The sequence below is a fragment of the Mustela erminea genome, chromosome 20 (assembly GCF_009829155.1).
Source record: "Mustela erminea isolate mMusErm1 chromosome 20, mMusErm1.Pri, whole genome shotgun sequence".
Taxonomy (NCBI): Eukaryota; Metazoa; Chordata; class Mammalia; order Carnivora; family Mustelidae; genus Mustela; species Mustela erminea.
In genome coordinates, this window is record NC_045633.1 from 3,368,520 (window position 1) to 3,395,655 (window position 27,136).

General features: G+C 52.9%; 1 protein-coding gene across 2 annotated transcripts in view; it reads right to left on the reverse strand.

Annotated features, from left to right (window-relative positions):
* Nucleotides 1–4,343: 4,343 nt before the first annotated feature.
* HS3ST4 (heparan sulfate-glucosamine 3-sulfotransferase 4) overlaps nucleotides 4,344–27,136 on the reverse strand; it is a 388,226-nt gene continuing 365,433 nt past the window's right edge. The window contains exon 2 of one of the 2 annotated variants that reach the window (XM_032328419.1): nucleotides 4,344–5,616. In XM_032328419.1, the coding sequence (XP_032184310.1) occupies nucleotides 4,980–5,616 (637 nt within the window). In that variant the 3' untranslated portion in view covers nucleotides 4,344–4,979. The remainder of the gene's footprint in view (nucleotides 5,617–27,136) is intronic. The other variant, XM_032328420.1, reaches the window with a different exon arrangement.

Sequence of the window (27,136 nt, forward strand, 5' to 3'; positions counted from 1 at the left end):
TAGCTCTTTGGGCTTTAGCATAAATCTGGAGCATAAGAATACTCTTATGATTTGGGTAAATGCTACCCACGCGGTCTTTAATGCCTTTAGCATATAGTGGTCTTTCTTTTCCCTCGGTCAGTTACCCCCGCCCCAGTGTCATGCTTCCGTAGCGCCCTGAACATCCTCTCTCGTAACAGTGGAAACCTCCTCTGAACGCATTTCTCGTTGTGACCGTCTTCCCCACCAGGCTGGGAGCCCCGACAAGGCAGCCTTTCTCTCTCTCTCTTCTTTAAGTTGCCACTTGGTCGTCTATGCATTTATTTGTGGCATGAAAGTCGGAATGAAACACGGTTAAATCCAGAGCAGCGCTCTATCCATCCCTGCACCCAGGGACACTGGCGAGTCTGGTGCACCCGCCATCAGCGGGCCCACATCCCGTGTATTTCCTCGGCCTTTACTTCCTGCCGGAGGACTGATGACATCCTTTGACTACCTTGTCGCATAGGGCATTTTCACAATTAAAAAAAGGGAGTTCATGTAGCTCGTGTTTGTCAGGGATCCTTCCTCACCCGCAGGACAAGCTGATCTAGGAACTCAACTCTCCTCATGCCGGTTTGTTACACAAAAGCCTGAGGAGATCCCCCAACCCAACTTTATTTCCAGAAACATTTGAGAACAGGCTCCTGGCCCCAGTTTTCCCTCTTCTTTGTGTTGCATGTCAACTTGCGGGGGGGCAGAGCTCTGGGCACAGCATTCGTAGCCCGGAGGCTTGAAAACGTCACTCCCGTTTTCATCTCAAGAGGATCTGGTGGACCCTGTTGCATCTAAAAGAACCTTGAGTGTGGAGCAAGGGAAGGCCACACTGTGTGTGTATGGGGTTAGGGGAGGTCCTGACCAGCAGCCAGGGGTGCCTTTGTATGCCTGAAATCCTGCCAGTCCTGTGCTGCGGAGGTCTTGTCTTCTGGCTTGAGCTTCCAGCAACACCGTTGCTGCCTCATATTTTTTCTAAAGGTTTTATTTATTTGTGAGAGAGAAAGAGAGAGAGAGCACAAGCAGGGGGAGGAGCAGAGGGAGAAGCAGCTCCCCACGGAGCAGGGAGCCCGATGCGGGACTCGATCCCATGACCCTGAGATCATGACTTGAGCTGAAGGCAGATGTTAACGACTGAGCCACCCAGACGTCCCATGGTTCATATTCTCTTAACATTCTCATAATTGCCCAATCTTGGAACCCTGTAAAAGTGTGTTGTTATGAAAGGGGGACTGAGAACCTCCCCCTCCCCCTCCTCCTCCTCCTCCTCCTCCAGGATCGCCTTGATCACCGTCATCATCACTATCCACTGTGTCATTCAAGCCCTTCACTCTTTTCAAAGACTTTATTTATTTGACAGGCAGAGATCACAAGTAGCAGAGAGACAGGCAGAGAGGGAGAGAGGAGGAAGCAGGCTCCCTGCTGAGCAGAGAGCCGGATGTGAGACTCGATTCCAGGACCCTGGGATCACGACCTGAGCCGAAGGCAGAGGCTTCACCCCCTGAGCCCCCCAGGCGCCCCCTTCATTGTTTTCGAATGCCCTCCATGCAGCCATTCACTTTGACCACCAAAGAGACTCTGAGCAGTTGGTGGGGTAGGGATTAAGTATACCCATTTTAGAGATATGAAAACTAAGGCTTAGACAGCCAATGACACTTGTCCAAGACACACAGAGAGACCAGGACAGACCCCAGCCACGTCTCTGACAGCCGTGAGGCAGAGATTTTCTTCAGGGACTCACGGGGCCGAGGGTGGTCAGACGAGCAGGCACAGTAAAGGTAAGAAACGGGATCAGACTGAAGTCGTGGTTTGCGTCTACGGTCGAAAGGAAGATAAGCGAGGCTGCCCAGTGCTTCTGCTATTATTGCTGTTTGCCCTGAGCTGGTAGGTCTAAGAGGCAAGGCCACGGCTTTCATAGGTTTCGGGTACAGAAGAATACTGGCCAGCAGCGATGACTATGGGACGCGGACAGCTACACTATGGGGAGGAATGAATTCTCCTTTTCTCCTCCGAACCACGCGCAGCGGCCTTTCCAGAGCTGTGAATCAGCCATTCGAGGGGAAAGAGGGGAATAGAAAATTAAATATGATTTATGCTTTGCTAATTGAAATCAAATACAAAACTCAATCTCCTGTGAGTTGCAATGCTCACGTTTAAATAGGGCGGAGGTATTATTAACCTGACTCTTTTAGCGGGTTGACTTAGCTTTTCTGGAGAAGAAGTAATTCCTTTGTCAAGTTCACCCACTGAAGGGGACACGGTTTACCGGCTCACTCTGAGCCACGAGGATCAAGCCAGAGTAGGCACTGCAGGAAATAGACCTTAAGCATGTCAGGTTTGCATTTCTTTTCCAAACCATGAGCTCTCAACCATACAGCCATACAGACCCTTAAGACAAAAGCCGTCAAGCTCTCAAGGCTTCGGCCTCTGCCTGATTTCTCTGGAGAATTTAAATTTAAGCCTGCTGCTAGACGCGAGATTTTATATACTTTAAGGGGAGCGGGGAGGTTCCCCGTTTTATTGTGAGTATGGCCTATGAAGTCGGCTCACCCTATTAAAAATGGATTTGCTTCTCATATTTACTTGAAGACCCGTAATGACTAGGCTGCTTTTTAAGCAGCACTTAAGGTGTCGATGTTCCGGGTTTATGGGGACGGAGAGACAGCCCCGGAGATGCAAAGCGGAAAGTGAGTGTAATTGAGGGGCTGAGCCAGTGTGCGTCCACCTGGGTTAGAGGAGGTGAGGGTGAGGCTAGGCTGGTGTAATGGTCCTTCTTAGCTGGTAGAAAAATATCTTTAAAGCCTTCTTGGAACCAGATGCTTCTTTGACTGTCTACATTGTGAGATCACCCCTTACCTAGTTCCCACTGAGCTCTGCCCCCACAAAAAGAGACCATGTTTGTCCCAGGAAGCCGTGACTCTGGGGGCCACGTCTCTTGGGAGCAATCCCCACATAGGAACACAAGAGGGCAAGACCGAGATGCCAGGGCAAAGACAGACACAAGCAAGACCTGCTCCCAGCTCCCGTAAGAATGTTTTTGAAAGGACAGGTGCCTCAACTCCGTCCCGGAGCTCTGGATTCCACAGGAAGTGTGGTCAGGGGTGATGGTCCGGAAGCTGTAGCCCGAGAAACCCCACAGCTGCCCCTGAGGGGAAGGAGGCCCCCATCAGCCCCCAGAACTGTTCTGAACCACCGGGCCCTGTCTTCCTTCAAAGAGATGGGTTCGTGGGTGCCTGTGTGTGTCTTCTTTTGCTTTGGTGGTGAAGGCATATTCGTTGCCTTTGGTTCAAAGACCACTTTCTTACCTGACAAAAATCATGTGGAAGGCTGTTGGAGTCTAGCGTACCCGTCCGCCGCTTGCTGGGATTAGTTAAGGGAAAGCGGCACTCCTTCGGGTCACTTCCTTTGTGCTGTTTGGAGGATTATCCAGCCGTGCAGATAGAAGCCCCTGGAAGATTCTCTAACCTGGGGCTTTCTGGCCGCCCGGGGAGCAGAAGGGATCGTCCTGGAATGTGAGGGTGCGGCGGGGGTTGGGGGTGACCCATACAAACACACCATCGAAGCCCATCAGTCGGGTTGCATGAAGCTTTATAACAACACAGTTTTCATTTAGCGGGAGAAATGAGTTTAATGACAGGTGAACAGACTTAGCTCCCCCCACTCATACAGATTTCCAAATTTACTGGAACAGTTCCTGGTTTTAGAGATCTGTGAACAAGCGCTTGGTGTCAAAGGCGGCCTTTTAATCAAATCAAAGTAACGGGAAGGGACACGTGGTTCAGCAGCCCTTAGTGGGGGTGTCCGCAGACAGCCCCGGCCCTCCCCCGCAGCCGCAGGCTGGATGAGAAGACCGGCCCCGGATGGGGTCGACACTCGGTCACTGCCTCATTGTGCCATCTCCGAAGAGAGTAAGGGAAGCATCAGATGACCGTGAGGGGGACACGGGACAAACAAGATCCCCTGTTGGCTGTGTTGCTCAGGATTACCCATAACGGAAGACATGCCAACTCTCTGGTCCTTGCGCCTCTCAGGACCACAAGGGACAGAGCCCACCCCAAAAGCCTTCCTCAGAGCTGTGGTGGTGAGGGTCGTCACATACGAAGACCTCCCATCAAAAGATCTGGCCTTCATTGTCACCCCCCGAAATAACACTTATCTCTACCAACCACAGGGCTCAGAACTCAAAGGCAATCACATGGCCCCGAGGACAGGCACGTAGGCCTGATTCTTTCGTGAGGGCCTATGCCAAGCTTCACACAGCCCAGGACCCTCCTTGGAGGGCTCTTGGAAAGAAGGCTTCTAAAGGTGTCAGCTTTTATTTTTTTTGTTTCTTGTTTTGTTTTCCGGTGAGGACCGTGCATGCCTCTGCCTTCATAAGGGGAGGAGGGACGTCAAAGGGTTGTGGGATGAGACCTTGAAGGAGGAGGCTAGAGACACCGCAGAGAAAAAGGACCTTGCTCCCTAGGAGTCCTGGAGCACTCAGCCACAAGTAGCATTCTGGAGAGAGGCCAAAGCGAAGGTTTGTACAGAAGAGGCTGTGCCAAAGGCAGGGCTAGGACTTGGGCTCCTGCAGTGGCCAAAGTAGACCTTCCTTCCTCTTTTCTTTCTTTCTTTTTTTTAATCACTTAAAGAAACATTCCTGGCATGGTCTCTGACCTTGACGGCTATTTAACCTGTCTTCAGAATTAGCAGAAGACAAGAATTAACTGTGGCTCCTGGTGGCCATCTGGTCAACCAGATGCCCTGCCCTGGCAAACCCAGTGCCTCCATGAGGATGCCATGGGATCCATCCCTTTGCCTAAGCCTACAGCATTGGAAGCGATCCCGGGTGGCCAGAGGGCGGGGCGGGGAGGGATCTACTTGGCACTCCAGTGGGGCTGAGGCTACAGACTCCGCTGGGGGGATTTCAGGACTCAGGGAAGAAGCCTCCTTGACTACTCACTAGCCTTCCCTCTGCTTCTCTAACCTCATTTGTCACCCTCTTCCCGTTCCCACTGGAAATCTTGACCAGTCATTTGGTAAAACATCATGTTGAAGGGTTTGTAGAATTTCTGCAGTCTGTGGATCACATCGGGGTCGATGCGCGGATGAGTCCGACCTTTGCTCTTGCCTAAGCATCTTGGGGCACTGCTGTCTTCCGGCTTCTTTAGACAAGGGAACCCCTTGGTTTTGTTGAAATAGAAATGTTTTTCAGTCACGACACGCTTGAGGCCTAGAAAATCCTGGACTTTGGCCATTTCCCCAGCAGGGTCCACTATGAGTCGCTCTCCGCTGACAAAGAGGATTTGGGAGAGCGGGAAATACTGGAGCCAGTTTTCTAGGTGCAGAGCGTAGATCCCTATCCGGATGGCACTCCAGGAGGCGTCGATCAGCCCTAGGGTCCGGTTTTTGAAGGCCAGCACCTCAAAGGTGGGGATCTCGGGTTTCTTGGACAGCGTCTGGGTGTAGTCCGAGATGGCCCTGGTCACGGGGTTCCGCACCACCACGATCAGTTTGATGTCCTTGGCCATGGCGTGGATGCGCTTGGGGGCCTCGCTGGTCACAAAGTAACTCGGCGTCTTCTCCATGGTTACCTGCCCGTCCAGAGTCTTGGGCATCACGTTTCTGGAAGAGGAGAAAAAGGAAAGAGCCGTCACCCCCTCCAGAACCGCTTCGACCACTCGCGCACGACGGGCGACCGCCGGAGCTGCGTGGGCAGCTACAACAGAAAATTCGCAGATAAATCCCAAGGATTCTTTCTAACTCTGTCCCACTAAGGCTCTGATTATGGTCTGGTCAGGAAAGGCAGCAGAAGGCTTCCGCCGCCATTCTCGGGAACCTCGTACACCTGGGTTGGAGTGCTGCCCTATCTCCTACTAGTTAACGTCCAACCAAAATACACTCTTAATTTCTCCGTGTATGAGTTTGGTGTAATCTCTGAAGCAGGGGTAATGACAGTACTTGCTTCACACTGCAGAATGAGGATTAAGGGAGATAACACTTGTAAAGCATTTAGCACAGAATTGGGCACGTGCAAGAGCTTAATAAGTCAAGGGTATTACTAGTGTCGTAGCAGCTTTTGGAGAATGTTTGAGAGTCCCAAGAACTCAAAGATTATCTAGACCAGGGGTTGGCCAACTACTCCCTGCCTCTCTCTCTCTCTCTCTTTTTTTTTGGTATGACTAGATGCTAAGTCTGGTTTTTAATCTCTAAACGGATGGGGAAAAAACCCAACATAATAATAATAACATTTTGTGATGCATGAAAGTAAGAAATTCAGATTTCCATGCCCATAAATAAACCTCCCCTGGAACATAGCCACACTTCCTTACTGTCCCTGGGTGCTTCGGTGTGACAACAGCGCAGCTGAGTAGCTGCACCAGGGGCTTGAAGACACACAGAACCAAGTGTATTTACTCACTGGCCCTTTAGGAAAACCTATGCTGAGCCTTGACCTGGTCCAAAGGCCATCGCTGTGCAAGTGAAGGAAAGAAGCCCAGAGACAGGACCCAGATAAGCTTCATGACCCGACCCAGCACAGTCACGTCCCTCTACTCTCCTCTGTAAAATCCTAAAGCAAGTTCAGAACAAGAACTACATACAGTGTGAACCCACCTAGCATGGGTCTGGTTCTAGAAACGGATTCTTCCTGACCTTGCTCTGATGAGGAAAATCTGTGTTCTGAGGGGGCCGACGGATCCAGCAGGGGAATCCCAGTCCCGGCCCCAGGGCCACTGCAGACTCTCCCCTGCCTTGCTGGCCGCAGCCACAAGAGTGGCAGAGATGGAAGTCAAAACGTACCTAACACCCCCCTTGCCGGTGCTCGGGGCTCAGGCCGTGAGAGATTGCTCTCTTCTGGGCCCGCGAGCATGAAATAAACCTCTGGTCTTCCAAGGTCTCCGAGGCCGCTCCAGTTTTTTGGCCAGGATCTGGTCTGCGTTCCGTAACATTTGGCTCCCTGACCGGGAAATCCAACCGCACTGGCCCATTGTTGCTACTGGTTTGGGGGCCATGACGATGATGGGACGAGGGGTCGGAACGGAGCAGGCGAGGCCTGTCTTATCTTCGGCAGTCTCCCACCTGGTCGCCTCCGACGGGCCCCAAGCCACTGTTTCCAGTGGACTCCAGGAGACTTGGCAGGGGAGGACCTGGTCCCGACGCCGGATTCCAGTAAGGCCCGGGGCCATAGGACCAGTCAGACCCACCCATGGAGGGGGGGAGGGGAGACCGATCACCTCCAGGAGACCTCCAAGGTCTCACAGGCAGGACTTCCCAGGGAGGGAGGTCCCTCAGGTCAGAAACCCCCGAAAGAGAGGACAGAAAGGAACTTCCGAAAGGAATTCACAGGTCAGGGCCTCCTGGGACAGGGAGGGACTGTGATAGCTTCGGTGTGGCTGCGTGAGGGGACAAGCGGTTTGACCCGGCTTGTCAGAGGGGCTGATTCTGTGGCTCCACGGTCTTGAGACTACGGAGTCTGAGTGGGCCCCGACCTGCTTCCCTGGTGACCTCATAGGCTCTATGGCGAGCCCTTCGGGGTGCCAGTCTGCAGTTTACACGGACTCCCTATGGCCAAGAGGCCCCCAAGGAGGGCGGACAGGCGGGCATCTGACCGGTCTGTCCTCAGCAGGGGCAGCCACCCTCTGTGTGTCTGTGCGCCACCGCATACCGGGACATCACGACGGGATCAGGGCAGAGAAACCTACGGTCCTAGACTGTATGGTCAACATTTCAGGAAGGGGTTTTCAGAGACTATGCAGTTAAGATGCATCCCGGCAAACTGAGTTAGAAGGGCCACCTTTAATGTCGGCTGGCCTTCAGAAGGGACACTGGATGTCCCAACGGATCGTCGGGTGTGACAACTTGTAACAGGAGAACCAGGACACCACGACCAGTTTCTGCACATTGACTCCTGGCTAGGAATTGCCCAGCACCCTCCCCTTGCAACAGGCAGGGACAGGCCAGGGTCTTAATGGCCTCATCCGAGCGGCCCAGAAAGACTGGCAGAAGCCCCTGCTCCACAGACCCCAGCCGGAGACCCCACGGCTAACCTGCCCCTGCCCCTCCATATGCCCCGAAGGCTCCTACACGTGCCCCCCCAGTTCCAGACACTCCACTGCCGTTGGTCTCACTGTGCTCCAGGCCCAGAGGGTCCACTTTGTTTGGGACCAGCAGCCAGGCTGCACCCCAAGCCGGGCCAAGTACCCTCCAAATGCCGGTCCAAGAGAAGCGAGACCCCGAGAGGCACAGTAAAGACAGGACAGCCCAGCCCCACCATTCCATGCTGTATCATCAACCTTTCTCCACCACCGACCCCCTCAGAGGGACACACGGGCCACCTGTTCATTCTGGGAAAGGGATTTCAGAGTGGCCCCGTTGGCAGGTCTGTAAGGCGGAGAGGCCCCAACCACTGAAAGGGGGGAAAAGCCAGAGCCCTCCTTGGCCAGGGATCAATGTGCCTCCGGTAAAGACAAGGGGACCTTATAGGCCTTGGGGAAGACTGAGGGGAACTGAGCCGCCGCCTCCTCGGCCCCCGGGGGCCCACGGTCAGAATAAAAATAGGGGCCAACCAGTGACTTCCATGGTTCATACTGGGCCCGAGCACTCTGCTGTCATCTCCACAGTGGCCCCTTCAGCAAAAGGACTGCAGCCATCCTTGGGCCACGGGGACATGGGTGATACAGCAGCCCTTGGGCCAGGCTTGTCAGTGTAAATTCGGGGGCCACAAGGTCTGACCTGGATTCCTTTATCTACCGGATTACCCCACCCTGCTCCTGGGCTGAGATCTACTCTCCAGGCTTGGGGCTCAGATAAAGTTTGAGCCCACTGAGCATACCAGCCTCCGATTAAACCCAAGGCACAAGGAGAGCAGGTCTCTAGTACTAGCGATTACCACACCAAAAAAAAAACGGGAGGCTATTCCGTGCCCAGGCCCGGCCAAGTGGCCTGCCGGAGTTCAGGTTCACCTACAGTAGGGGCTGAAGACAACCCAACTGGACTCGCCCAGAATCAGTCCCTATCATTGCTAACTGATCCCGGGAGCCCTACCCCAGAGGCAAAGGCAATGCCCCCTCTGACAAAAAGCTAAGACTGGTATTCGAGAACATCTGGCCAGACTTAAAGGCGCAGGTACCCTGATCGAGTGCCAGTCGGCCAGGAATACCCAGTTATGCCAGTTATGAAGCCAGCAGGGGACATCGACCAGCCCGAGACCTGCGGGCCATCAACAAGGCAGCTGTCTCCCTGCACCCAGTGGGCCCAAATCCATGCACCTCCTCCAGGATGTGGACGCACAAGAAGACAGCACAAAAGGCGCAAAGGCCCTCTGAGAGCTCCTGTCAGACTCGGGATACTGAGCCTCATGGAAGAAGACACTAATCTGTCAACAGGTCCATTACCTTGGTTTCCTCCTTACCCAAGGGGGAAAAAGCCTAGGTCAAGAGAGAAAAAAGTCATCACCCCCTTGCCACAGCCCCAGATGAAAAAGGGCCGACGAGAACTCCTGCGGGGCTACAGGACTGTGCCGCATCTGGATTCCGGGGTTCTCGGCAACAGCAGCACCCTGCTGTAATCCCTTAGGGGGACTGAATCAAGAACCCCCTGCCCGGACTGAGAAGGCAGAAGCAGCCCTCACGGGGATGAAGGCTGTCCTGAGCTGGGCTCCAGCCCTGGGCCTCCCAAACATCGAAAACCCTCGAATCTCTGTGTCCATGATCAAGCAGCGCGTGGTTACTCACCCGGACTGCTGGGCCCCGACACCGGCCAGGTACGTATCTGTGAAACCGACCGGACCCCGCAGGGCGCTCGCAGCCACAGGCCTACTCGGGACGCAGACAAGCTCTCCGGGACAAGATCTTAACCTCAAGCTCCCTCCTGCAGTTGGACCCTCACGAAGACCCAGGGGCAGCGCTTCCTGCCCAGCTCTCGGCCTGCACAGTACCAAGGGCTCCTCTGCGAGAACCCACGGGTCACCCTTGAGTCGGTGAGGACATTAACCCCAGCAACCTTTCTCCCCACGGAAGAGGGGCGACCAGAGCACAGCGGCTCCGAGGAACTGATGAAGTCTGCGCGAGCGTCCAGATCACGGGATGGAGCCGTGAAGAATCCAGAGCTCACGCAGTTCAGCGACGGTGGCAGTTGTCTACAACAAGGTGCCCGAGAAGCGGGCTGTGCAGTGACCACGACCACTGAGTCCTAGAGGCTAAAGCATTCGCAGCGGGACGGTCGGCACAGCGGGCTGCACTCCGTGCCTTCGTCCGAGCCCGCACCTGCAGTGAAGGCCAGCGGGTCAGCGTCCACACTGACGCCCGCCCCACCTTTGCTCCTGGGCCTGTCCAGCGGGCCGTGTACAGGGAGAGGGCCCTCCTCGCTGCCGCAGGAAAAGCTACCCCAACAAAGAAGGGAACAGAAGTCTGACTTCCAGAGGATATAGCAATCCTGCAGGATCCCGTGGCCGGTCTATGCTTGGCCCCCTGCGGGTCCGCGGCACCCCGGGACGCTTGGTTACTCCACTTCCAAACTCCGTGTCTGGGGCGCCTTCCAGAAAAGTCACATCAGATTGGAGATAAAGAGAAAAAGACAACTTCAGGCCCCGGGGGCCGCCCCAAATAAATGACAACGGTGCACCACTGAACGGCCCCAATCTCCTTAGTGTCCCAGTGCACCCCTTCGAGGCCGGAGACTCAGTCCGGGTCAGAGACAGGAAAAGGGACCCCCTCCGACCACAGTGGACAGCGCCTCACTCTGTGGTGCTCACCACGCCTTCTGTCCTTAAGATCTCTGGTGTCACCCCGGGGTCCACCACTCCAGAGTGGAAAAGCCCATCAGGCGGACGAGAAGCCGCACCAGTGGAAGGTCCGGCCAAAGCCCCCAGACCTGCTGAGGCTTCGCCTCTGACCAGACCCCACCGGCGGACGGACCCCTGTGTGCCTGGTTCGGGGTTCCCACCGGCACCACGTCCGTCCTCCCGGGGTCAGACTCTACACTGCTGCCCCTTCTGGTTGGGCTTTCCCGCAGAGACTTGCCATGCTGTTGTTGATCGGGTGACCCTAGGGTGTTGTCCTGCCCTTACCTGTCCCCTGGGGACGGACTAGCCACGACGGCGCCCTCCAGCTAAGGTCGTGGCCCCCACTTGCGCTGGCCGTCCGCCGTCTACTCCTAAGCGCGTTTCACTACAGCTTCACCGACCCCGGCCAGGCCCGGTCTTCTGCTACCTGGTGTGTCGCTCTTCCTTGCCGCCTTCAACCTGCCCGACCCGGCCGCGGGGCGCGGACACCCCCCAGAATCAATCACGCTCGCCTGTCCGCCTCCTGCCGGATCTCTCAGTCCCCCCGGAGCCACACTCCGCGTCCATGGAAACGTCTGGCCGCCCCGACGCTCCCCCAGGGCCGTTCCCCTTCTCGTGCACCTGCTGGCCGTGTCGGGAGCTTCCCTGGGCGCCACCGGCCTGGAAATGTCAGGGCTTCCGTACGGGGGCAGCTCAGCAGCTCAGGGCGGTGTTCCCGGCCTCGCTCAGCCCGGCCCTGCGGGGGGGTCCCCGAAACTCCGACCCAGGTGCAAGAAGGAGTAAGTCCTGGGGGGAGGCACTCCAGCACGCGACTGTGGGGTTCCCTCTCACAGGGGTCCCGGGGTCCGGCCCCCTCGTCGGCCCCCTCCTCCCGCTCCTCCTCACAGCGGCATTTGGTCCTTGTGTTTTCAACGTCCTCACCAGGTTCCTCGCTGCACAAACCGCCAAGGTCAGACTCGCGTTGCTCCTCACTCCCTACCGCCCCGTAAATAATAAAGATCTCGCCCTCTCAACCAGGTGTTTAAAGCGGCATCCAAGGGGGCAGTGATAAGGAAAATCTGTGTTCTGAGGCGGCTGGCCCAACCATAAGGGGAATCCCAGTCCCGGCCCCAGGGCCATTGCACACTTCTCTTGCTCACCGGCCAGCCGTAAGAGTGACACAGATAGGGAAGGAAACATGTATCAAATACCCCTCTTGCCTGTGCTCGGGGCTCAGACCGAGAGATGACGCTCTTCTGAACCCGCTAGCGTGAAATAAACCTCTGGTCCTCCAAGGTCTCCGTGTGTCGCTTGTTTTTTTTGGCCCGGATCCAGTCCACGTTCTGTAACAGCTCCTCCCGAGCTTGCCCAGGGAGCCTGTGGCCGATCCCACACCACGTCTCTCGGTGTCCTTCCCCAGCGCGCATCCCCACACCTGCCCCTCCGTCTGTGTCCCCTTCAGAGTGGCCTTGGTCCCTTTTGGGAGCCTCAAGTCATTAAAGGGATCTTGATGCTGTTGCCCCCCAGTCCCAATGTGGCAGGCCTATCAGTGCTAAAAGAGGCTGGGGATCCTAGGACACAGTCAACTTGCTACAGGCACAGGTAGACCGAAGTTAATCGCCGACAAACGTGTTGTACCTGTTGGTAAGCGGCCATCTGCCACCATGTGCTCCATTAAATCTGTGCACTTCTGAGCCCTGCACCAAAGTGGTCTATTTAGGATTACACAAGACCTCTTTGTTGTGATGACATGCTTTTAAATGTCTCAGCTAATAAAACTTAATACAGACGAAGATCCCTTAGCTTCCCCCACCATAATTAAATTTATTTACTATCGCGTGTGTGGAGAAAAAATGACTTTTCTTTTATCTCTAATTCACATGCTCTGTCAATAATTAATTGCTACTGGGTTTTGAGCCTTCTTGGCACGCACTCTTATTCGGCAAGAGGAATCTGCCTGGTAGAGAGCTTCACAGAGAGTTGGCTGTGGTTGTCGTGTAAGGGCTGGACGGCCAGAAGTCTTCCGATCAAAGCGATCGCCCCAGCCATAGTCATGCCCATCTTGGACTCACATCCTCTCCCAAGTGGTCTGAACATCTCTACGTGCCTGTTTGGCTCTCGCCAGATTTGAACCGTCTCATTTGGTGGGGCAGGGCTCGGGAACGCAGAGCCTTTTGGGGTCAGACGTGTAGGACTGCAGACCTCCTGACGACACCTGCACGGAGGTGACACAACCTGAATTTACTCTGAAGTCTGGAAACCCTCTAGAACGTGTCCTCACCCCACAAGGAGCCCCAGGTTTCTCATCTCAAAAAAAACAGGGCTAAGCCAAGTCCCTCCCTTCTGGGATCAGCACGAAGCTCAGATGTTGTAGCACAGGTAAACCACTTAGCAGGGTACCCGGGGAATGCCAGAGTCTTTAAAACCTACACCAGGTCCACAAGACCTTCGGCATGGCAGTGCTCAGAGAAAAACAAGGAAGAAATACTCCGATTTGACCACATGGCCCGAAACTGAACAACCGGAAGAAAGAACGGGGGGAGGGGTAAGGGGTGTTCTCGCTCACGCCCGCGCCACCAACCTCTCTTCCGGACCTGGAGGCTGCTGACAGACGAATGCAGCCCAAGTTCAAGGAACATGCTCATGTCCCACTTCTGTTTCAGCTGGAGAGATACAGTCTCTTAGTATAAAATTCATGCCGCATTATGAAAATATTAAGCAAGCAAGGCATTTTGATGCCCCAAATACCTGAAGATAGGTACTTGTACAGGGCCCTAACCAGATTTTTACGGTTTCACATATACGGTTGTTTGCTTATTTCATGTTTATTTTTCCTTTAGTGCCAGAGCAGCTGCTGGATTTTTCTCCTCATTTGTTCTCTGCCACTCACGTCTCTTCTTAGACCGCAGCGCTGGGTCTTCACGATGGGCGCCTTTCTCAGTCACCTCCTTCACTCCGGCTAATTGCTACAGTCTGCCAAGACACGTGACGGATCTCTAATCTCTACCCGAAGCATCTCGGAGATGGCCAGTGAGTGCCCCGCCCCGTGCTCAGTGCCACAGGGAGCGAGAGGGAGTGCCGGGGAAGGCAGAGGGGAGCAGAAGGGTCTAGCACGGGGGCACACACGGTGAGACCATCTCATTGGCAGTATGGGCAATCTGTTCTGCCTCTGGGAAGTAGCCCTCCCCCTTCCCGAAACGGATTCCACACCAGTTATAGTCCGTCCGTCCATCCGTCCGTCCGTCCGTCCTTTCTTCCTTCCCAAATTCCTTTTCATTGCCATAGTCCTTGCTAACTACCGGTGTCATAGACCTTAGCACACGGTGGTAACAGGATTTGTCCCCCAGCCCTTCACGGCTAAGTCTCAGTCCCTCAAAGCTGCAGACAACGTTCTGTTCACCCCCGTATCCCTCAGGTCTAACCCAGGGCCCGCCACATACGGCAGCCACGCCCTCCCTGTCTGGGGTCGACGGATGAATCCATGAATGAATCAGGAAAGGCTGATCCCTGGATGTGAGAACGGGGGCGCAGCTCAGAGGGCACGGCCCCTCTAAGTAGGTTTTCCACGCATGGAGGGCTCGGCGTGAGTGCGTTCTGTGCCATCCTTGCCTGAAAGACCATGCACTGCCGTGTGGACCATATGGTGAGAAAACACCGCATCTGGGCTTGGAACAGCTCGTTAACAGTATCTGGGGTGCTCAGAGCAGCCGTGACATCAACGTCAACACACAGTCCTAAAGCAAGAAGCGTTCTGCGAGATCACACATCTGCTCTCAGAGCCCCCAGTGTTTATAAGCCGCCATCCAACATGCTCGCCCTCCCCGCCCCACTCCTGCTGGAGGTGGGGGCTGCTTTGCAGAGCACAAGCCCAGTGTGAGCGCAGGTCAGCGCCCGGGGGCCTCTCCAGAGACACCGATAACCAAAGTTACCACATACCAGTCACGGAGGGCTCGCTCCCGGCTGTGCTTTGTGATCTGAACCCAAAGTCTGATGCTGGACCCACTTCTCTAAGCACTTTCAAGTCACTGGACTCTCCAGCCTCGCTGGTTAAGCGCACAGACTCCAGACTTTCCGAGTCTGGATCCACTTACTTATTAGCTGTGTGACCCTGGGTGAATGACTTAACCCTGGTGATCTGTGTCTCAGTCTCATTATCTGGAAAGCGGGCATCGCACTACTGAGATCCATCTCAGAGGGATTTTATGAAGATGAAGTAAGTTAATATCGAACAGAGTCCCTTATATGGAGAAGGTTCTCAACACGTTAGCTGTGAACATTTCAACACCTCTCTTAAGGTGACGCACCTGTTCTTCCCATTCTAGAGATCCAGGAACTGAGGCCCAGTGAAATGGATTTGTTTGCCCAAAGTCACAAAAGTGGCGTTGAAATTCCATCCCAGATCTGTCTCGCACCACAGACAGCCCGACCTCCTCGCAGTTGCTTAGCGCAACTAGAGAGACTAGGCAAGGTTACAGGACTGGCCCAAGGTCACTTGGGTGGCAAAGCTGAATGTTAAACTGAGCCTCATTATGTTATGTTGTAAAGGTGGGCTGTCACTGACTTCCCACGGGGAGTTACAGAAACCCAGGCCAGAATCCCCAGAAATTCTTGCCAGATCAAGCTACATCGTTCAATTTGTGATATCTCTCTCTGGGGACTCCTCAATTGAAGCAAATGGATACCATCATGAACGCCGAGGGAGAAAGCAATCACCCGTGTTAGATATAAAGTGCCCATTCTCTCTGGAAGGGTCAGTGGCAAAGCTTGCCTTTGGCTTGCCTGAATTGGAGGTATGTGAGCAGCTCACATTTTCCCAAATGCATTTTCCTGGGGAACAAATGGTGCATAAATTAGCAATATTTTCTGAGCCCTCCTGATGAACTGTAACCCAAGAGAATGGTGGTTAGAGCAAGGGCACGAGGTAGGGCTACTTCTTCCGCATTGGGGGAAGAACTCACTTAGGAAGTCAATCGACTCCCACTGCTTGCCAAGCCCCAAACAAAGTGCTTCCCCACGTTGTCCTGCTTAAACCTCATAAATACTATAGGATTCACGGAACCCGCTAGAGAGATGTGTACCTGGAGAGCCAGGGTGACCGTGAACCCTGTCCCAGGACACACAGGCAAGACTATGCGCTGCCCAGTTCTCTTGGGAAGTCCACTGTGCTTTTTAAGCCCGGATTCAGGAATCCTGGAAATCTCTGAAAGCGGATATTCAAACCATTTGGAAACTACCAGTCTTATATAAAGACCCAAGAAAAGCAGGCTGCCCTGGGGCCAAATGCCTATCCATCAAGTTGAAGCCCAGAAAGCAGGGATCTTGAGTTATAGCTCAGACTTAACAACTAGCTTGCTGAATGAATTTAGGACAGGGATTTTCTCTCTGGACCTGACCATGAAAAAGGGCTATGTTAGTAACACTCCTTGCGTTAATCCTATCGGGTATTTACTGGTGCTTATTATGCACTGGGTGATGGGTATACACTGATGACTAAGCCTGCCTGGGACCTGCCCTCCGTGGACCAACAGGAAGTTCTTTGAAGGGAAGGTCTCGATAGCCTAAGTTTGATCTGTGGTTCAGATGCGACATCTCGGTTGTGGGCAGATGTCTCCTTCCTAACCAAGAGATCCCCACCAAGTCTTGGCTGCATTCCCGCAGGCCCACAGCGGGTGGGGGGGGGGAGGAGGAGGAGGAGACGGGAAGTGTGGGCAGAGGAGAGGAAGGGAGGAAGAGACGCAGCAAGGAATGCAGGAGGTCAGAGGGGAGGGCGGAGATACAGACAAGAAGGAAGGACGGAGTGAGTTAGGAGGAGGAGAAGGAAGGAGGGTCTGAAGATACACAAAGAATTTCAGTCACCAGGAAATAAAAGTGGGGAAAGTTTTAAATGACACATGGCCACATGGTTGGGGGTGGGGGGAGCAAACCCAGGTCTTAGGCATTTTTGTTGTTTTCAAGTTTGGGCCAGGCAGGTGCAGCTGTTCTAGGATTAGAAGGTTCAGGACGGTCTTTGTCAGGGAGGCAGTAAGAGCAGAAGCGATACTGAAGAGGAAGAGAGGGGAGATCCCCCTTGCTCCCCATGTTCTCAGTGAACCAACTGAGGCCCGGAAAAGTTCCGTGCCTTCACCAAGATCACACCGCTTCTCTGTGGCAGGGTTGGGATTTGAAACCCAGCAGAGCCTGTGGTCCTCACCACTCTTAAATACGATAAGGAGTGGACAGTCCAGTGTGGAGCTAGAGCCTGCAGCAGGGGACAGGCTATCAACCTCCAGTGGCGAAATGAAGGTCCAGTAGGCATGCTTACCCCGAGAGAACGCCAGCGTAACAGTGGATAAGGTCTTGAGATGTGGTGGGACATGAGTAGGATCCGGGAGAGAAATACTAAGGAACTTCCTCCTAATGGCTTTGATATTCCCGACGTCACAAGACTGCGGCCATTCGCTAAACTTGAGGGCCTTGGGACTGCGATTATGGGACTCCAAGCAGATGGGGATGGATGATCTATTAATAATTGACGAGCTACAGTGACCTATGGAGAAATTAGCTTGGTTTTTGGTTTATTTTTGGCTTTTGGTTTGGTTAATTTTGGTTTATTTTGGTTTTTGCCCTGGGAGACTCATCTGGAAGAAAAGTCAGGGAATTCATTGCTACCCTCACCCCCCCCCCCCCCCACGCCAATCACCACCACCATACGTCCCTTGGTCCTTGGGTTTCAAGAAAGGTTTTTATTCTAATACAAATTAAACTTGACTTGAAACCCATATGACGAGTCTGAACAGAAGTCCTCTACTGGTCATTATTCAGAGCCACCTGACGTGTTTTGGAAGGCAGCCCAGGGTCCTACGGGACACGTTTTTGATGACATCATCACACATAAATAAGGTGAGAGTCTAGGATGTCCACAGACACCAGGAACCAGAAAGGGGAAGCACGGGACTAGGAGGACATGTCCCACTCCGAGAGGAGAATTACTTGGGAACAGATGCTCCTTTCTCCCTTCGGGGACTGCCAAGTGTCGTGAACCACATGGGGTACCACTTGTCCCCGAAGATCAAAAGTGAATGACACCACATGCACTAAATCCTTTTGGGGCCTGAGACTCAACACAAGACAAACCCAAACTGAACAAAGGAAGACCCCTTTCCGGCCAGTTCCAGTTGGACAGTAGGCTGACACACAGGCTTTCAGAGGTCGTCAGTCTCCCCCACGAGTGACACGACGCCACGGTTTTTTGTTGTTTGTTTGTTTAGTGTGTTTTAATGAACCCAATGGTGTTTTCACTCCCTCAGTAGACGGCAGTTGGTCACATGGATTATTAAGGTCCCACCATGCGTGTTTTTGGATCAAGCCCCAAAGAGAAACTGGCCTGGCAGACTAAGGGCTCCCAGCACTTCCCTGGAGCTCGGAAGAAGACTGTGTGTCCTAGGCGTGCCCAACTGCCTCTGCAGGGGGCGGAGAAATGCCAGTCTATCCGAGAGGTTTGAAGGTCTTCCCTTGGATTTTTTTTTCTTTAGATTTTATTTATTTATTTATTTGAGAGAGAAAGTGAGAGAGAGAAAGTGAGAGAGAGCATGAGCGAGGAGAAGGTCAGAGGCAGAGGCAGACTCCCCGTGGAGCTGGGAGCCCCATGTGGGACTCGATCCTGTGACTCCGGGATCATGACCTGAGCCGAAGGCAGTTGCTTAAGCAACTGAGTCACCCAGGCGCCCTTCCCTTGGATTTCCATATTGATCTCTTATCCTATAGCTGTTTCTCTGTCCTGGATCTGAGTTTTGGAACCTACTTATCCAAGTAATAACAAACATACTATTTCCTGTATCAGAGTCCTACACAATTAGTGTTTCTTCACCGAAGAAAGCCAAGATCACCGTATTGAAACAAATTTTAGCCAAAAAGCAAAAGAAAACTCTCCATTTGTGTGTTGCCAGACACTGTGCTAGAATCGGGAGATAAAACCAAGAGCAAGATCTTGCCCCGAAGAAGTGGGCATTTTTTTTGAAATAGTAAGACTAGTTTAAGAGGTCTGTCCTTGTCTCTGAGAACTCACAGACGTGCGTGAGTTTCGGGGTGGGAATCACTGGTGGAGGATCCGCTGAACCCCAGCCCCCCCCCTTCAGAAGCTTTGCTAAGTGCATGCTCATCCTGACGAAGGGGGGTGGCCAAGGGCTTAACTTCGGGGTTCCATCTCTAAACCACACCTGCTCTGAGCAAACCCATGGTCTTTGGTCCCCAGTTCCACCTTCTTTCAATGGGAGTAACATCTATTCGCTCACAGGAAGAGGTGATCAGGCATCCTGGCAGAGAGCAGCAGTACCTAGCGCTTCTTGCTGCTAGTGGAAGGCAGCACACAGTGGGTGCGGAACAAATCTGTTGGTGAGCCAGCGTAAGACAAAGGCCCTGCCCCAACTCCTTATCTGCTGTCGGCATCCCTTCTCTCTCTCCCTGTTGTCCCGGACTTCCGCAGCACCAACCCGTCTTTGGCACCCGTGAGCCCACTATGGGATGGAAGTGAACTTGTTCAAATGGTTTGATCTAGAGAACACATATGGACAGAAAGCAATCCTTTAAAATGATTCAGCTTGATGTGTGCGTGCGTGTGTGTTTATATGAGATTTTTATTGATCTGGTTTCTACTTCATGTGTGGCATCTACAGGGACAGGAAGTCCTTTGTAATACCCCTCACGCCCACGGGTTGGAGGCATGGTTCTGAAGTCTAAACCACTGTCTGCCTATGACCTCGGCTTCCAGCAGCTCCCTTGCCTCACAGCCGCCCCTCCAGCGCTCCCTCTTTTATTATTGGACCATCCCGCCCTGGAGGTTCTAAGACGAATGCTCCCCGACTTTGAATCCGTGAGCTTCGGGAGCACACTTCACCTGCCCCTGCCAGCGGTTTCCGCCCAGAGCACCCCTCTCCGCCACGCTATTCACACACGTTCAAAAGCGCCCCACGGCAGGTCCTCACGTACCAACCTCCACCGGCTGTTTTATGGTATTTTCTTTCCTCGGGCTCAGCGTTTCAAAGGGCAGGTGCCACCATTAAATGATGATTACGGAGGTGTCAGCATGTCTGCACCGGGGCCCCGCGCGCGCGATTTTAACAGACGGTGACAGGAGAGGGGGTCCTCTCGGGAAGGCTGCCTGCCAAGTCTCCCCGCCTCCCCCTGCGCTCCCAGCTGTGCGACGGCTCAGCCCTGCCCCTGGGACGCTGCCAGCCTCCTTCCTGCTCACCGGCATCCTGATGCCGATCCAAGCCCCCCTTGCTATGCCTCCCCTATGCGGCCTCTAGCCGTGCGGGCCGCCGCAACCCAGAGTGACCGAGACGCGGCGCTCTGTGAAGGTGGGGACCCGTACGCCAGGTTTTCATTCCGGTCTTGCCTTTCCTGGGACCACCCCTTGCTTTGTTCCACCTGCTTCTCAAGACTCTCACCTGAGCCCTTGGAGGTCCCATCATCACCTGCTTGCCTAGAGTACCACTGAATTGTCGGTTTGTGGCTGGGCCTCCTGAGCCTGGTGCTGTCCCTACAGGGAATGTCCCCCAAGCTGCTGGCAGCAGACGCACCTGCCACCTGCCTTCCAGGGGTCTGGTTCTGCTGTCCTGCCTCTAAAAGACTCTGGAAGACCTCCAATTCCTCACTGTACAGTGAAGATCATAAGTAAGATCCATTGCAGAGCCTGTTTTGTGAGGATTAAAAGGGCTGGTGCTTTATGAGGCTGCTGTAGACAGAATGTCTGTGTTCCCCGGCCCCCCCAATTCATGCACTTATCCCTCACAGCCAGTGTGATGGTGTTGGGGGGGTGGCCTTTGGGAAGCAGTTAGTAATGAGGGCGAGGTTCTCATGAATGCGATTAGGGCCCTTTTGTTTATTTAACGAACCTATTTATTTGAGAGCCCGAGTGGGGACAGGGACAAAGGAAGGGAACCCCAAGCCGACTCCCCGCTGAGCCCGACACAGGGCTTGACCTTCGGACCCAGAGACCCACACAAGTGCTGCTGAGTGCTGCTGATTCTGCACGAAGCCCGTGTGCTACACATTCTCAGAGAACGCCACCTAGGACCCGTGCGCGTGATGAGATCACCCCATGTTTACCTCGCGTGCATCCTTAAAATGAACTTGGCTTTTGCACATAACACGTCCATGCTCCTTCCTACTGATCCGAGGAACCTGGTCAGCTAGAGGGGTAACACTCAAAGCACTTGCCTGCGACTAAGAGAGGTTGCTGAAGGCAACTTGTCCTCTTGGTGGCAAGAACGCAGCCCAGAAGCCCCCTTTGCCCGGCGCCGGGCCTGGACGGGAGGACAGCCAGCCTCCTCTTCAAGCGCCTCAATCAGAGCCTTCCATGTTGTCCTTGAGATCTCTCCTCTGAAGCTGCAGCCCCACATCAAGATCTCCAGCTTCAATGATGTTAAGTACAATCATAAATTAATTAGTGCTTCCCACTGTGCCTGTATTTAGATCCGACTTTCACAGCTTGGGGTGCACGAAATACTAAACAGATTTTCCAACCAATCAATCTGATCATACAGCAGATGGAGAAATGACAGATCGGAAAGAAGACCCGCATACACCTAGAGAGAGGTACCCCAACAGGGCGCCCGGTGGCTCTGCCGGTTAGGCGTCTGCCTTCGGCTCAGGTCATGATCTGGGGTCCTGGGATCAAGCCCCACATCGGGCTCCCTGCCCAGAGGGAAGCCTGCTTCTCCCTCTCCCTCTGCCCCTCCCCCCAGCTCATGGGGTCTCTCTCCCAAATAAATAAATAAAATCTTTAAAAAAAAGATATACACAAACATGCACAGACTCTAGTATGAGGAGGGCAGATTCTTACATTATCAGTCATTCCTGCACACTAGTCCCCTGCAGGGTCTCTTTCTGCCTCTCTGTCTGTCTCTCTCTCTCTCTCTCTCTCTCTCTCACACACACACACACACACACACACACACACACACACACACACTCCTGTAACTGACTCCTCCTTATTCAGGTTTGGGCTTAGACATCACGCACTCAGCATAACCCCCTCCCCAGGCACCAGCTCAAACTACTCTCCTTCATGCCAGCCACTTTCGTTCGCATCATCCGGTTTATCTATTTATTTATTTATTGTTAAAGATTTTATTTATTTATTTATTTGACAGGCAGAGATCACAAGCAGGCAGAGAGGCAGGCAGAGAACCTGATGCGGGGCTCGATCCCAAGACCCCGAGATCACGACCTGAGCCGAAGGCAGAGGTTTAACCCGCTGAGCCACCCAGGCGCCCCAGGTTATTTATTTATTTTTTATCTGAAATTATCTCGTTTATGTTTATTTTCTCCCACCCTGTAAAGACTGTCCTCCAGAAGCAAACGAGGTCCAAAGAAGGCCGATTTGGCGCTGTCGTGTGGGGCCGTGTCCCCGTATCTCACACAGGCCGGGAATCCAGCCGACGTCAGTGAATGTTTGCTGGAGGATGGGACAAGGCAAGGAACGAACGAAGGAGGAGGGAGCCGGGTGGAAATAAGGAAAGGAAAAATACAGGAAGGGAGGAAGGAAAATGTGCCTGAACGGAGGCACCAAATTTCCTCCGATGCCACCCCAGCAGGTCACAGGGCAGCACCTGCCACCAGCCCACCAGCCGGGATGGCCGCACCCCCGACTCCCTCCCCTCAGGAAAGCCCCCGCCCCGCCCCGCGGCTCAGCCCCAGACCTAGGAGCCGCCACTGCTGCTTCCTCCCCTCACTCATCCCTCAGCAGCCCAATTCCTGAGACAGCCCTGTCTGCGGCCTCCGCTTCGAAAACGTATTTTAAAACTGAAGCTGTCCTTCCCATCAGTCCTCCGGTGCTCCCGGAGCCCACAGTCCTGGCCTCTCAGCCACACTGAGTGGGAGTGAGTTTTCCAAAGCTTATGCTGGCCGAGAGGGAAGGGATAGGGCACGGTGGTGAACACAGTGGACTCTGGAACCACGTGCCCAGCTTCGGATACGAACTCCGCCCCTCGCAGACTGTACTGCACAGCATTCAACCTCTGTGTGCCTTAGTTTCCCCAGCTACAAACGGAGATTTCAGTGAGAACAAAAGTATTTCATCGACCCTGTAGAGGATCATGCATGGAATGAAACATAAGCCCACTTCATAAATCCATATGAATTTTAGCTATAATTTTTATCCTTGTTGTTACATCATTCCTCTGTTGAAATCATTTTGATCAACTCTCATTCTATTAAAAAAAAAACAACTCACTCCCCTCTTTGTGGTCTCTAAGACTCTATATGATATGTCCCTGCATTCCATCCCATTAGCTCACGGTCCTAGCGCCGCCGGCCCTCTCCATCCCCAGCACCCCAGACCCTGCCCTTCCGCTCGCTCTGTCCTCATCCTCTCTTGCTGCTTCCCCAAGTCCCCGCATAGCGGGCTTCTTCTCACTCTTCAGGACTTGCATTAAGCGTCTGGTGCTGAGCTGTCCAGTGCAGAAGCCGCCAGCCCCACGTAGCTACTACAGTGGAAATTAATTAAAACTAAATAAAGTTGGGGACACCTGGGTAGCTCTGTCGGTTAAGCATCTGACTCTTGATTTCGGCTTAAGTCTTGATCTCAGGGTCATGAGTTTGGGCCCTACATTGGACTTTAAAAAAGTCAAAGATGCAAGTCCTCAGTGTTCAGTAGCTATGAAAGGCCCGTGGCTGCTGCCCTCGAGGTGCAGACAGAGTATGTTCCAGGATCACATAACATTCTAGCTGACGGTGCTGGTCTGGTCCATCAGCGATGCTGGCTGGGACATCTACTTACCACTTAAAAGTTCTCTGTCAGAGAGGCTTCCCTGGTCATTCTACCAAAAATAATGTCAGTCCCAAGTCCCTTTCTATCTCACTCCTGCTTTTTCTTCACTGCACTTTCTGACATTGGGCAAGACCTACAATTATTTACTTTGTTTACATGGTTCACAGGATGGCTGGTATCTCCCCAGCTGGAATTAAGCCTCATGATGGCAGAATTGTGTCTTATTCTTTAGGCTGTCTATCTATCTCTCATAGAGCATGGTACGTAATAGGTGGTTAATAAACAAGGAATAAATGAATGGGCTTCTTGGATATGCACATTCACGTTTTCACTCACATATACACCCATTTCCTGCACTCCAAGAGGCCAGAGCAGGACAAGGGAGGTGCAAGAAGGTTTAATCTGATGCTAGGCAGGTTTCCATCTTCTGGCCACCAGCTGGTGACAAAGTGGGAAAGGCTTAGAAGCCTTGCCCACTGAAGATATCGATGCCAACCCTTGCCCCTAAAGCAGAACCAGTTAGACACGGCGAGACCTCTACCATGAAAAGCACGTGTACTATGGAATCGCCCATCTCCAGCCTCTGGAAGGGTCAAGCAGAGGAAGAGCGGGGTCTGGAGTCTGAACTGATGGGTCAGATCTAGAGCTGGAGTCAGGGAGGAACTCAAGGATGAAGACTGGGGACTGGAGCTCAGTGCGGGGCTCGGTCTGTTCCCTCCTCTAAGTCAACCACCTCCCCGGAAGCTCCATTCTCCGGAGAAGAAACAAGTAGCACTCTCTGGTTGGTTTGTGGCTGTGGGGCTTGCTCACAGTATCTCCAAAATCTTCTCTGCGAGTTCTATGGCAAATGGACCAAAGCCACAAAGTCACCACACCAGTGACCCCAACTCTGGAGGAACATTCAAAGTCCTTGGGCGCCCACAACGGGGGGTTCCGACTCAAATGGTCTAAGATGGTGTCCGGCCATTGGTATGATCTAAAAGCCCTCCAGGGGATTCTAATGAGCAGCCAGGATTTAGAAACATATCAGTAAACCAAATCCCTTGAAAGACAACAGCACATCTGTCCCATCTCTGCTACCCCAGAGGACAGGGCAGGGAAGGAACCGGGACTGATGTTGTTCCATGAGTAAACAGATGAACAGACCCATGGACAGATGTGATGCTTAGTAAATGTATGCATCACCATGACTGGACTAAGGGATGCCCAGGCAGAGGGTAAAGCGTTATTTCTGGGTGTGTCTGGGAGGGTGTTTCTGGGCAGGATGAGCAATGACAGAGCAAAGAAGATCTGCCCTCACCAATGCAGGCAGAGGAAGCCAAATCTGCTCATTTTGTCTGTCTTTTGCTCTCAGACCTGGTCATCCAGCCTCCACACTCAGACTGGGACTTACACCACCAGTTCCCCTGGTTCTCAGTTCTTCAGGCTTAGACTAAATTATACCACTCACTTTTCTGGTTCTGCCCCTAAAGCAGAACCAGTTAGACACGGGTTGGCAGATCATGGGATTTTTGGCCTTCGTAATCCCAAAAGCCAATTCCTATAAAAGATCTCACCCCCCGCCCCGGTCTCTGTATCTGTTTATCTATCTGTCCGTCCGTCTATGTATATCTATCTACTATCCCATCCCCTGTTGGTTCTATTTCTCTGGAGATCCCTAATACAGGCAGATAAATGAATGAACCAATAAGTGAATGAGTGAAAAAGCACTGTGATTCACACATCCTGATAACCTTGAGTATCTCTCAATCTCTGGACCTCATGCTGCTATTTCTGGATATCCACTAACATTCTTGTTATCATGGATTCAATATTTTTCTTTAAATGAATTTCATCCTTAGTTGATTTAATAAATCTGTTGAAAACAGAAATTGTATGTGACTACCTTGAATCGAAAAACAATTACAACTGCTGGGCAGACTGGCTCTAGGACAGCTCCTGGTCACCCCAACTCCTGATATTTATGCCTTTGTGTAATGTCCACACACTGAGCATGACCAAGACCAGGGACTTGATTCCAATCAACAGGATTTGGCCATGGGGATGTGATATCACTTCCATACATCATTGCAATACACGGTAACTCCCATCTTGTTAGCAGACCCTCTCTACTGGCTCTCTCTTACTGGGTTCAAGGAAGCAAGCCATCATAGGGAGTGGTCTCTTTGTCAAGAAACAGAGGACACACTCAAGTCAACAGCCACAAGAAGCTGAGGTCCTCAGTCAACAGTCCACATGGAACTGAACCCTGCCAACCACCACACAATTTGGGGAGCCATCTCCCCCAGTCGGGCTTCAGATGAGACGTCAGCCCCCGACTCTGCCTACCCCGGACTGTGAGTCTTAGATCTCCTTTTTGATAAAGGAAAATTGCCAATGATAGCTGTTTTCCATTGGGCCTCCAACTGCCAGATGAGAAGTACATCTCACTCAGGATAAGAATGTCAGCACTCCCAGTGACCCCAGCAGATGGAGCCCAGAAATAGAGATGGCCTCTGCCAGAGTCCCTGTCACACTTAAACGCCCTTGGGAGATCCTGTCTTTCCTCCATTTCCACTATTTGGGTTCTAGCCACAGGACTGGGATTTTCTGCCCACTTTTGTTCAAAACGTTCTATCTCATCGCTATCAAAGAGGTACACTGTCCCCAGTCTCTTTCAGTGAGCCTGTGCATATTTTCCCAGACTTCTCTCTGGGGCTGGATTCAGAGTCTTAGCCAGGTTCTAGCCCTTAGGGGAGGGAGGATCAGGAAGAGCCAGGTCCAGGGTCTGGGATCTGTGCTGCTGGGTGGAGGGGAGCGGCACGCAAGAAGTCATGGCCTCCGTTGCATGTCTGATTACATTGCCTACATGCTTCTTCCTCTCACACCTATCCCCTGTTGTCCTGCAATGGTGACCAACATGCTAGGAAAGTCCCGCTTTTGGAGAATGCATTCAGGGCGAGTAATTATCCCTTTGGTGTTCCTTTTTACGCTCCAACCTGGACCTTCTCATTGTAGCCTTGGCAAAGTGAGAGGCTTTTGCTGAAAGACTACAGGGAAAGACCACCCCTCAGCTGACCATGGATCTCATCTTCTGCCTGGACCCACACTGCCTGGTCCACAGAACTTCCGTCCTGTTCCAGAGCTCAACACATATTTAATTAGTATACTGTCTTGGTGGAGAGGCTTCCTCTTCCCTTGCCAACCTCTGTGGATAAGTTCTCAGTTAGCTTCAAACCCATGCACCTTGAGTTAGAGTAGACAGGCTTCTCTGATTGCCAGGAAATGAAATGTTTCCCTTTCTACATCCCAACGGCTGGCCTGGTGCAGAGGAAAACAAACACCACTGCCTCCTCTCTGGGCAGATGTGCCCCCTCCACCCTCCCAGGACTCCCTCCACATCTGCCTTCCGTCACGCCAGTGCTCCTGCATCACCATTCTTGCGGCTTACCGCCCCTGCACAGAGCCCTGGGTAAAGCCTTATTTTGGGTGAGTGTGCACATATCCATGCAGCCTTCTAAAATCTGGGTTTTCTACTCAGTAATACTTCTGGAGCTCTTTCCAAATCAACACACATCTCATTTAAAAATGACTGTTGCCTTTGATGGCCTAGGCCAACTCCTATTTATTCCGTCATTCTTTGTAGAGGGCCC